The sequence below is a fragment of the Anas platyrhynchos genome, chromosome 3 (assembly GCF_047663525.1).
Source record: "Anas platyrhynchos isolate ZD024472 breed Pekin duck chromosome 3, IASCAAS_PekinDuck_T2T, whole genome shotgun sequence".
Lineage (NCBI taxonomy): Eukaryota > Metazoa > Chordata > Aves > Anseriformes > Anatidae > Anas > Anas platyrhynchos.
In genome coordinates this window covers 69,731,481-69,744,701 of record NC_092589.1, presented here as the reverse complement: position 1 = coordinate 69,744,701, position 13,221 = coordinate 69,731,481, and the positions used below count along the sequence as shown (strand labels likewise).

The window sequence follows — 13,221 nt, the reverse complement described above, 5'->3', positions numbered from 1 at the left end:
TATTGAGAACTGTCCTCAGAGTCTCTCTCCCTCTGTGTTTACATACAACAACCTATTTGCACAGAGTGCACACACTCATTTAAAGAGTTGACCAAGAAAGTACAAAAAAATAAACACAATTTTGTTAGCAACACTACCCATGCTGCTTACTCCAGATTGCTGAATAGCAGGGGAAGACTTCTGTATCCCTGCTGAATGGCAGAAGACCCAAACCTGGAACAGGTTCCAAATACACCTTTTTGCATAGGCAATGTTGAACATGCTATGCTACTACTAGAATTTAGTTATATTTTTCATGGTACATGAATTACCTGGAGCAGCTATTCAGGAAAATGAGCATACTGCTCAGACCATACACACAGAAGGCTGTTTGAGCTCAAGTTACAATTTAATTTCTTTGTAGACTTTGATCAATGTTGAATCTTAGCTTTTATCCATGATGTCTGAAAACTATTATCTTATTTATTAGGAGTGATTTAGTGGGTTAATAAAACTGATATGGCAGCTGGCCCCATGATAACAAGTTATTGCAAGTCCCTGAACAGCTTAAGCCTATCATTTCCTTATCAGCTATCATTTCTGTCAGTGTATGCTAAAATCAGGGCTACTAGCTACATAGGAACATATGTTATAATAAGCCACTGAAATTAAGAGAAAATCAGTTTAGTTCGTTCTTTAAAAGGTTTGTTACAAAAATAGGGAATAAGTTCCATATGATGACTGTTTTCCTTTTATGAATTATACAATAGAAATATGAGTGGAATGTACATATACTGTACATAAACATATAAATACACACATAAAGAGATAGAAGGTACTTGAAGATGTAGGTTAAAGATATGGTCAGTGTGTCTGGAATGAGTCTACTTCAATCAGCAAGGAGTAAAAAGTCTAAAAAGTCAAAAATCAACAGGGAGTCAAAGCTATTTGGAGTGTAAGAGAATAGAGATCTTTATACCTTATTCCTCTGTGAAGTACTCCAGATAGAACTTTAAAAGTACAGATTATAATTTATTTATTCTTTTATTGCTTCTGTGTCATGACTGGAAAGCTGTACTTTTTTAGTACTAAAAATTCAAGGAAATTAGAAGGATAATTTCTGTGCCTTTAAGACACACTGAATAGGTACTGAAAAAAAAATAATCTATTCTGCAGTTTGAAAAAAAGGTCACAGGGGTAAATTCTGATATCTTGGGGCATTCCAGAACAGGAACAAGTACTGTACCTGCCATCAGAAACCTGAGCATCTGAATCATACAACAGTTCCTGTTTCTAGTCCAAATATATTTATACTGAATTAGATGTGAATAATCTAGATATCGAATCCTAACTTTGTAAAAAGCTACTGATTTTCTTTGGCCTCTGGCCCACTCCAGCTTTAACAGCAGGGAATTCCAATTTTGTGGCGAAAGTGTGAAGTTTTATTTTTAGAATTTACAAAATGACATGTGATTGAGAGATTTGGGATGTTGGAATGAGATGCAGGCCACTGCTTGTTAACATAGCTAATTACAAAGAAATTACTCTGCCTGTAGCAATTTTAAAGAACTGGTCACAGCTCTATTTAGTTTTTCATCCTGTGCAACTTCAAGTTGAAGTAAATGCTATTATTTCAAAAGATCCATACTTACATATTTTTAAAACTTCTTGTGTCACATTAAAACTAACTGAATTTCCATGAAAGAGGAAAAAATGTTCATGCCTTTACCATTTTTGCCAGAACTCTGTCTAATATTTGGAATTTTCAGATTCAGGTGTTTGGCTCAAGTCCATCTGTTTAATACCCATAAATCAAAGTGGTTGGTTTAAAACCTTCAGGACTTTAATTCACGACAGAGATGACGCACTACTGTATCTGAGATGGAGGCCAACTGTCCAGCATTATGACATTTAAAGAAAGGTCACATTTAATGAAAGGCATCCTAAACCACCTTGAAGTGTCTCTTTGATTTGATCAGTCAGCTCTGACTTCACTGGGTAAAAAGAGAACTGTACTGAGCAGATGGTCCTATGAGCTTCTGAGTATGAACAGATATTTTAAAATGCTCCGTTCACCACATCACCATTCATCAGAGAAATATGCTAATGGGGAAAGAAAACTAACAATAGAGAAATAATCAAGAAACTTTTGGCCTTCCTAAGGGTCACCAGGTACCACCGTATTCCGGTGGTGTTATGTATACTCATCAATTTCAGATGAACAATAAAACCTGTGATGCCATAGGTTTATGCAGCCACTTTATGCCACAATTTCTTGGCTATAAAATCCTGAGAGCACCCAACAGACTGTCCAGAAACAGAATGACTCTTTCTGCCAAGATTTTCAAAGACACCTAGGCTAAGCAAACATATTACCCTAATGAACATCTCCTTAATTATCATTTGTATCTAATGCCTTTAGTCAGCATTGTAAATGTAAAGCATTTGAGGTTTTTGTATTTATCTGCAACTATCCTATACAAAAGCAAACAGAAAGATTGTGAATTTTTGTTTATTTTTGTTTTAAATGGGCATCACCAGGAACAGCAGAGATGAGCTGAAAACTCGTGTGTTCTATAAACTATTGGCCAGAGGATTTGTGTCTTAGGAGTAAACTTTGATGCAAGTCTTTGAGATGTTTCAGTGAAATTAGTGCAATGATATTGCAATGTACTCTCTGTATGTTATGTTTGGTTTGCAAGCAAGGTACTTCAACAGCAAGTGGTACTTTGAAGCAGTTTGGTTAAACTTAACTGCTATGGTGTTTTCAAGATGATTTTAGTTAAAACCAAATGATCCTTAATATGTAGTCCATAACATTCTTAGACAAGTTTGGTTTAACTCCACTTTAAATGTACTTTGTTGAATTTATAAGACAGGGCCTATCACCCTTGATAGATGAACTCAAGCAAACTTTGCTATGACTGGAGAAGAAAGAGCTGCCCCCAGCTTGCTCTCCTGCCCTACTCCTGAAGGTCACTTCTTTTGTAGAAAAATCAGTGGAAAGCAGTATCTACAGCATAGCTAGTTTTCTTAGCACCAACCCACCCTCTTCAGTGTCTTTGGTTAAGATGTTGTGCTCAGAAATGCAGAAGCTGAGCAACAAACATTTCCTTCTTTAATTTCTGTTTTTGGAGCAATAATCTCCAGGAGAGCAGTGAGGGAAACAATTGATAACTGCTTAAGCAACTAAATAATGCAGCAGTCAGTCAGCCTACAACCTGAGAGATGAGTGGATGAATGAGATATTAACATTTCTAGTCTTAGGGGCCTGAACACTAATTTATAGGGGAGAAAATTACTGGGGAGTTATTTTTAACTGAAAAGTGCTCTGTAGAAGTCTAAACATAACAGCGGTAAGTCTGATAGATTACACATGATGGATCAAACCCTTGCAACAAACAAAATAAAATGAAAGAAAGCATGTCAGGGAAAAGAGATGTAACATGTTTCTGGGACATTTGTTCTACCAGAAACATTCTTGAAAGAGAGAAAATATTTTAAATTTACAGAAGATGCTAGCCTTGAATTTTGGATCAAATCGTGACAATACTGTTTTCTATGAGACCAGATTTTTTCTATGTCAGTGAAAGGAATAAGTGGAAACTGTAAAGAAAAGCTTTCATGTAGCATCAAAAACCAATTTGACAGTCTGTTTTATGTCACACAGTAATAAAAGCACTCTTTTTTTTTTTTTCCCTTCCACAGGTATCACTATTATGGCATTGGCATTAAAGAAAGCAGTGCATACTACCACTCTGTGTATTCTGGAAAAGGCTTAACCAGGTACAATAACATAACATCTGAGGCATAGCTTCTATCCCTACTTTAGAAAGATGGTCAATAAAAATGTAACTTTAAACTTCCCTGAGGAAATCATAGAGCACTAAATGATATCAGAACTAATGTTGTTGTATATGTCAGTGACTGGCATTCACAGATTTAGGCAACGGTTTGCTCTCTAAAGATATTGATTTAATTTAACATCTTGATCTAGATCTTTTGCTTGTATCTTCCAGTATGGCCCCATTGAAGTCAGAGCAGAGCTGCATCAGTTTACATCATAAGAGGATTTGTTAGTGTAAAGCAGCAAAACATGGTTTCCAGAACACTTGTCTCATTTTGTTTGCTTGTGTGTCACCCTCCAATTTCTTTCCCCAGGACAGCTTCCCATTATGAAACGTTTGGAGAATGGTGTGAAGCTGGCACCTGTGGGCAGGAGGGAGGGGTCAGTGTAGATTAATATTTACAGATCCTTTGACTGGCTAATATCAGTTTAAACCTAACCCAGGAAGCTCTAATTATATTTATTTAAGGGACAGCTAGCAGGATCAATACGTTACGATAGCTGCCTGTTGGTTTGCCAAAGATTAATAGTTCGTAAAACAAATGTCTCTGTTCACATATGGCTTGAATGACGGCTTTCATTGTCTACAGCAGTGTGCCTGTATATGTGGGGACTCTGAGAAAGGAAAGGAATAGGGGATTTTATAAACACACACAGAAAATTCAATTGCTGGCAGATTCAGGTTATATCCAAAGAGACTTTTTCCAAACAACAGGGCAAGTGTAAAAATTGAGGGGAATGTTGCCAGTAATGCTGAAAAGGTGGGATCTTTCTATTGCACGACTTAAGGTATAAGAGACTAGAATATGCCATTTCTCTATCCATTATTTATCCAGAGCTGTAGAGGTATTCCTGGTACACAGCTAGATGCAGTTTTTTCTGTAATGCAGCATTATCTTGAACAAATTGCTCATTTAATTGACTAAAAACAGTTATTTTCACTTAAAGGAATATAGTCACTCTTAGTCCTCAGCTTTACGTCAGACAGTTTTCATAAGTATTGAGTACATCAGAATTTTCATTGAGTATATCAAAATTTTCATGAGTACTTACTGTTCTGTCAACCCCTATTTCAAATGAAAGACTCTTACACACCTTTGAAAATCCCACCCTCTACATACCTGTATCTTTAGGCAATTTATGCCAAATCCACCAAAGGAATCATGTCTGGAAATTCCTAAAATTCAGGTAAGTTTTTCCCCCAAGAAATGTACAGATTTCTCTAGTTGTCCCTACAATCATTGTGAAGTGCTTTAAAAATGACCTCTAGAGAGATCAGAAAATAGATAAGTCAGAAGAGCATCTAAAGTGCATCAGTAGCAGTCTCACAATGCGTAACAGCACTCTTGATGCTGAGGAACTGAAGCCAATTTGAATCAATCCATCCCAGACATATAAACTGCAAGACGTACTTGGGGAGCTTGTTCTGAATATTCTGCTGCCCCGATTTCTGATACAGCCTTTATAAAATAGCTTTCTGGTGTACTGCTAGCATTTCTGTTTCACTAACCAAGGCAGAAAGAAATATGAGGAGAGGGACTAGATTCTCAGCTTATGAAGATAAGCTGCTTAAGATTCACTAGTAAGGAACCTTTTAGTTGTGTTAGGACTTGTGCTCTCATGTTGGAGGTGCTGAATTTCCAGGGTCCAGCAGACACTAACTGATTTAGAACAGAATCTCAAATACTGACTTTGAACACCTTGGGCCATCACTGTGTTTGTGAACATTTGGCTATGTGAAGACAATGATGCGGTAGCCTGGGGTTAACAACAGGCTTCTGAAGAAGAAAAGTCAGGTAGTGTAAGGATTCGAAATAGAGAGTGAATGTGCCAGTTGCTGGATGCTGAATATAATGATTCATCTTAACCTCTGCTCTTTGCCTGATATCTGTTCTAGTAGGTAAGCTATAAAATTGGTTTCTGAGTCAAACTTGGAGCAGAAGTAGGCAGGGAAAATATACGATTTGATGATGGTATCAGATCACACCATGCCTACCAGCACAAATAAAGGCATATGGAGGTCTTTACTACAAGACTTGCATATTAGATAGCAGCTTGTCAAAAGATTAGAAGGGGCCTCGGTTTAGTTGCCTAAATATAGGCCTCTACTGCCATTTCAGATTTAATTGTCATTCTAATATTGATATTTAGGTAATTGAGCTGAGCACAGTAGTCCTTAAATGCAGGGTTGTCAATGCCTGAATCTTTAAATTCTGCTGTAAATTGACCTCCTAGTTACTTTAAATATCAAGCTTTGCAGTGTGAAAGGACCATACCTAACACCAAAATTGTTGGTGTACACATCATTTTGAGAAGCTATAGATAGTGATTAAGGCTCTGGAGGAGTAATGCTAGCAGATGCTGTTTAGTGTTTTTACTGTACATTCTGTGTACTTCATGCCGTACACGTGGAAATCTGCAGTCCCTAACAAAAACATTTAGCTGTGAAGCTGATTAGCAACTCACAGTCAACTGAGTTACACTTTCTTTCATGCTCATCTATCAACAAATCAGGAAATTCTGAAAGTAACGTATGATGAATCATCGCATGATGTAAACTGTGCCTGGCCTGGGCAGGTGGAATTCCATCGTCCCTCTGCCTCTTATTTTCTTTTCTGTCAGCAGAGCATCTGAACAGTAGGAAATCACAAAATTTCTGCTAGTAATTATACGACTTCATATTGCCCACAGTATCTTATCAGCTAGCAGAACAGGAAATGATGATCAAGCAAGCTGTAGTTATCTTGCACATCTATTTTTAGACTTATCCTTTAGAATCTCTATCCTTACACACTGTCTAGTGAAGCAACTATAATTTAAAATGTGTGTTTTCTAATTTTTGCATTGAAGAGTTGCCTCATAGTCCAATAACGTCATTGGGAATCTCTGAATTGGACTATTAATAGCACAGTCACAATACTGCAACATGTTTTTGACAGCTAATGAATCTTTCATCTCAGAAATGGATTTTGCCTGCATCAGAATAATACTGTGGTGAAAGAGAGTGAAAGATCATTAAATTTTCTTCATTTTTTTTTCCAATAAGCATAAATTCTAGATTATTTTTTTCTATTCTGAGTTTTCTTTAAAAGATATCTTCAGCAGGTTTCCCTGATACCCTCAGGCACTTGCATGGCAATGGCAGAAGTTAAGAAAAAAACAACAATTTTATTATCATTACATTTGGAGAAACCTAGTCATTTTTCCAGTAGATCTATTTTATATAACTATTTTATATGTATATATAGGTATGTATGTATGCGTATATGCTTGCATGTATGTGTGTGTATATATATGTGTGTATATATATATATAAATAAAAAATGTGCTTATGAAAAAGTAATTAATTATATTTATTTTCAAAGGTTCTCTGGAAGCAAGTTGAAGAATGAGGTAAGTGCTGTAGTCAGTTTCCTTTCATTTCCGTCATAATCAAAATAGTATTTGTGGCCTGTGGTTTTGTTCACATCCATTTCTTTTAAAATTCCAGCAGTATCTTGCATTAAAGATTAGCATAACCCTTTTTAATGATGCTGAGTATCTGCTCTTCTAAATACTTTAAGAAAAATCAGATTAGAAGGCAGATTCCAGGGTTCATGTTCCAACCTATCTCCCCACAACTGCAGAAGTTTGTAATAGAGCCTCCTACAAACAAAGGATCAGTGTCTAGTTTCTTAATTTTTTGCATCAATTAATTTTGTAGGACTTTTTCAGAATCTCGTTGGTCTGATTGGAAGTGAGAAAATGCTTTTAATAAACTGAACTTTATACCTTTTCACCAGCACTATCTTTTTATATTTTTGGCTCATCATAACATTTTACTATGATCCATCTTTATACTGCTTTTGATTGCTAGACAGAACAAACAGCAACTCTATTCACTTTTGATTGGCCTTATAGCCTTTCACTATACTTCACATTTTAATTTTGTTCTAAATATATATATATATTAAAAAAAATTGTAAAAGGCTTTTTCTAAAAGGCTCCAATTTCTATCGGAAATAATCCCTTCTGTTGAATCCTAGAGCTGTGTGTGTGTGTTTCACAAATAACCTACAGTTTCACTACTTTACCCTCTGGGACAGTCACTGTCATTCTGGTCATATTTGTACTACAAAATGACAGATTCTTGCATTCCTATATTAATAGTTAAGGATTGCTCACAGGATCATTCTTTGGCACAGAGTTCAACTACAATGTATAGCCTGTATCCATACTATTAAACTCCTAATCCTACAAAACAACATAGTCACATCTCAGACACAATGCCAAGGAGAAAAGCCCCTAGTATGCAGTAGCTGTTGAAGCGTGTCTGGGAATTGTTGGCATGAGCAAAAACAAGGCCAGGAATAATACTGAGTGATACCATTCCAATATTGTCTGGGAACATTTCCTGACTCCATTTAATTTACTAGACTAAATATAGCCTCTGTGACCAACTGATACACAACTGGTTTTCTCCTTTTTCATTTCCAGATAAGCAATTCCTAGCTGATAGCAGAAATTCTTATTGGTCCCTGAGAGTGTAGCTTTACTCTATTGATTTTCACCCCCTTTATTGCCATTATCTCTAAGCCATCCAGGTCTTTCTATGTGACCTCTTGGTCTTCCTCTTTACTGATGATTTCATTAGCTCATGTCAGCAAATTTAATCTATGAAATATTCAATGCCATCAGTCCCAAGTCTGATCTTTGAGAATCTTTACTTCAATTCCTTTTCAGCCCAGAGTTTTCACTGTTAACACAATATGTTAGCATTACAATTAGAGTCAGTTTCTTAAACATTTTACATTCTTCTACTAATCCCTATTCTCACCAGCATAACTAATCATTTCCCATAGTGACACCATGTCAATTATTTTAGTGAGGTTCCAGATTAGATCTGCTCTATTTTCCCCATTCAGATAATCAGCTATCTTATCAAAAAAATGATAGTGCTATGCTGGGGATATGCCCAAAATATTCAAGGATTTATGAGCACTGCTAAAACTTTTGTTCTTTCAGGGTTGGAGGATGAAAATTTCTGTTTCCCTTCGCATAAATGAATGAATACACACTTTCTTTCCATCTCAGATGTGGAATTCTCAATCTATTTGGGAATTCACAGTCCCATAAACCTGTTTTGCTTCTGCCCCACAGTTCAGTGTGTTGGTCCTCCCAGAAAAAGAATCACAAAGAAGTCAGTGGAAATAAATGACAAAAGATATACCAGTATGAGGTTTCAATTGTGTAGCTTTATGTTATATGAAATTACTCAGACAGATCTTAAGAGAAAAACAGGCTTCTGTGGTCAAAACTGAATTTCAGTAATCTCAGTTTACTAAAAATTTGGCAAGATGCTTTCCATTAAAGTGAATAGGTGATATATCTTTATTCATTTGCTTGAAAGCACATGCAATTAGGTATTCCAGAAAGATTTACAATGATTGCATAAGGTATAATTCCCAGTAAGAACATAAAGACATTGAAAAGATGTTAAAGCACTGATTGTCTAAATATACTGAGTAAATGGCATTTGAATGAACACTTATTGAGTGCCAGGGACACTGTTTACTTCTGGTATGTTTTATCACGTTTTCTAGTATTCTCGCTGTAGGGGGAGATATCAGCAAATTCTTTTATCTAAACCAGTTAGTGCACCATTAGAGTCTGCATGGTTAATTAGGCAGATAATATTACTGTCATTATCTTAATGTTAAATGGCCATTAGAAACAGATGGCATTAAATTGAAAGGGCAAGTGGCAGTGGGTTAAAATATTAATCCTAGAGCTGAGGCACAGTCATATAAGTCCATTAGCAAGGTACAAAACATTGCAAATTATCTTCTTTTAAGCCACCCACCACCATCACTGCCTTCTTTTAAAAGAACTAATCTCTTTTAATCAGACATTTTCATATATTTCATGGGTAATTGCATAATAAAGTAATTGAAATTACTCCTATTATTAAACAAAACAAAACAAAACTCCTGATACTTATAGGCAATTACAAAACTGCAAAAGTATTGATGTGAAGAAGTACTAATGCTTTTAAATTTCTCTAATTTCTTGGACTTAGAGTGTACATGTACTTAGATAGTAGATAGCACAGGTAAAGTTTTTTTACATAATGTAAGTATTCATCCTTTGCTATCTGTTTAGGCAGACATACCACCCTATAAAAATAGGGCGTTATATATATATCGAATAAACCAGGTACAGCTATAGTTTTCTGAATTCAGTATTTGAGATAATTTCACATGAAGCCAGCTTCCAATTGGTAAGTTTTTGGGAAAATATTCTCTTTTGCACTCCTTTATGCTACATTTATCTATATACCTATTATTCCCTGTTAAGTGAAATCTGACTGTATGGAAAAGCGTTGCAAAATACCACTTCAAGTACTATTCAAATGTCTAGGGCATGGCCATAAATTCCATCCATTAGTACAAAAGGAATCTGCATAGAAGTAGTGGATTTACTGCAGGAATATGTAGCAGGCATGCTCAAGCCCCTGTGCAACGCCTTGACATGAGAACTGGGTGGACTGAAGTGGAACAAAGGGTTTCAGCCAAATAGTCTTCTCTGGATTTGAATGCAATCCTATGAGAATAAGCATGATTCATTCAGTAAGGACAGTATGATAGTATAGATTTCATTGCTTCTCTTGAGGATGAGGGTTTCATCTTATATTGTTTTAGAGCTTAATAAGCATAATGTGGTATGCATTATTAATATAACCATAGTAATATCATGTAACTACAAAATATGACTGTTATACTTTATGGAGAAAAAGATCAAACCAGATTCTGCGAGAGTATTGTTACAAAACTAAACGAAGATTGATTTACCTTATATTGCGTCTGGTTAATACATGCATGTACAAAGTGGCTGTTTCTTCCTTGGCAAATCTCAGCTCTCCAGAGGCTCATATCTAGCTATTCAAGATGTTTTCTCAGTCTGTAACTAGTACAAAATGTGTTTATGATATTTCAGAAGTTACAAGCCAAAGAGGCTAGAGAGGTGAACTCTAAGAACTGCAAGGAACTCTCAGATCAGCAGAATTTAATATGATTCAAGAAAAAATTGTCTTGTCTCCAGGTCAGTGTTGACAGTGCTTCAGCAAAGCAGCTAGAGAACATGAAACCTCTGGGAATACCATAGTTACTGACATATAAAACTGAAATCATATTGTTAATAACCACCCTTTCTATTTTATTTCTCTTTGTTGTTGTTAAAGAGTTAGCCCTAGCAAAATGATATATTCTTTTCCTGTAAGTCCCTTTGAAACTTCATTTCCTCTTTCCAGGCTCAGTCTATGACCTCTGACTTGGAACTTCAGGACTGAGTTGCTGTACAGGGCTCTTTCTATTGTGTAAATCTGTGACTGTATGTGCCTGTACTACCCAGCACAGTTTTATTCTGTTCTTATGGACAAAAGCAAAATGCTCCAAAAATGTTCACAGCACCAAGTCTAGTGTCTCTGAGGTGAATGGCCAAACTTTCGGTCATTTCAACAGATTATGAGGAAGCCAGTTAAAATCAGTGTCATACCCCAGGAGGGCATGCAGCTCAGGATCCTGCCTTTTTTTCCTACAAAGCTCTTGGTACATATGTTTATGTGTATCTATTTCAGTACAGTAGGTGACAGAACTGGAAGATATTTTCTGGGGCTTCACATCAAGTCTTCCACAATCACAGATAGCTATATAATAAATACATCATTCAGGAATGTCCCTGGGCCCTACATACCATCACACCTATAATGCCATAAAATATTATCAAATTTTATGATCAACTAAAATAGTGGTTATTGTAATAAAACAGCAGAATCCACTACTGTAGTGCTATCAGAGAGGGAAGAGCAGATGAAATCAATAATACCACCAGTACCCTATATCCTTGCAGAAGAAAGATACATATTCAGTAAAACTTAGGGTTGCTCTGAGGATGTCACAAGCCTATACTGTAGAGGAGAGTAACAGATTATATTCTACTTTAGTTTATAAACACAGGCTAACTTCAAAGCTTGTAGAATTCCATGAAGTAATGTGTCTTGAAGGCTGTATCATTCTGAAAACTCGAATTGGTAGAATTTAGATCTAGGCACATCCTCAATTGCCTTTCTGAGCAGAAATCCAGATCTGGATAAGTATCATTATTTTGAAGGATGATCTGAATGTAAACATTCTGGAATGCTGAGAGACCCTTTAAACTTTACAAGTTTAGTATGAATAATTTGACTCAGTTGAAGCTGTATTAAGTACTTAAATGTTACTGTTTTTCTCTCACATTTCAGGGTGGTTTCACTCGGAAGTATTCTCTGAGTTCCAAAACTGGAACTCTCCTCCCAGAGTTTCCAAGTGCTCAACATCTTTTGCTTCAAGGGTGCATTTCTAAAGACAAGGTAAAATATGAGCTACTTCTCTTCTAACTTACAGATCAAAAATTGCCACAGAATGTTTCTTCGTATCTTAGCCTTTGAGGTATTGACATGAAAGAGCCAGAAATGTCCACAATCAAACAGAGGTGACTGATTTATAGAGGGGGCAAACCTTTACTAACACCGATTAACTGGCTCTCCACTGGAAAGGTGGTTGAATTATTTACCTATTAACTGACCTAGTATTTTACAAACTGATGGTATGTAAGACGGGGAGAGCTAAACAAACAAATAACTCAGAGTTGTATTCATTCCAAATGCCTTTGGATTTAAGGTAAATTTTGTTCTGATTAGATCAGAACAAATAATTCACAACAAATAATTAGGTGAACTTTACACTCATTCATTAATTGTTTGAAAAGAATCAGTGAAAATCTGACTATATGGTATTTTTGAGATTATCCTAAGGGTCAGTTAGAAGTATTTCTGTAGTATGTTCTATGTCTGACTGATTGCATATGTGTTAAGTCTGTGTTATATTTCTGATCTGCTAAATTCCTGAACTGTGCTAGACATCTTTCTGGTACAAATTGTGAACTCTCCAGTTTAAACACCAGTATGGGTCCTGATGGTGGTTGTCTTGAGTTGCGTTGCTTTAATGATTTTTGTTTTATAAGCCATACATTGATTTAAGTTTGTTCTGTAAAAGTAGTGAAGCCCGGGTTTCCTGATGTGAAAAACTAAACAAAAGGAGCCATCTGTAGAACACAGATCTTAGGTGGAAATCTTACAGGTTCTAAAGAAAGCCCAAGGACTGGTGTCCTCAATAGTGTACATCACCTGCTGCAGTAGACTACATTAGTGAGTTGACTTCTCTCATATATACAGTGTTCTTGTAACATAAATCTGAGTAGAATTTGAGGTTCCTACAGATCCAATACAACATTGTAAGAGAAACTGGATTTTACCACTCCAGCAATGAACAAAAAGATAAAACACATTTTGTCTTCATTTTGAATTGTCAGTGTGCAGC

At 36.0% G+C, this 13,221-nt stretch overlaps 1 protein-coding gene across 3 annotated transcripts in view; it reads left to right on the top strand.

The window, feature by feature from the left end:
• The window catches only part of RFX6 (regulatory factor X6), a 37,803-nt gene that overhangs the window by 8,928 nt on the left and 15,654 nt on the right, over positions 1-13,221 (top strand). For 2 of the 3 annotated variants that reach the window (XM_072036088.1, XM_027454659.3), the window contains exons 5-7: positions 3,688-3,765; positions 7,192-7,219; positions 12,105-12,212. In XM_072036088.1, the coding sequence (XP_071892189.1) occupies positions 3,688-3,765; positions 7,192-7,219; positions 12,105-12,212 (214 nt within the window). The remainder of the gene's footprint in view (positions 1-3,687; positions 3,766-7,191; positions 7,220-12,104; positions 12,213-13,221) is intronic. The other variant, XM_072036089.1, reaches the window with a different exon arrangement.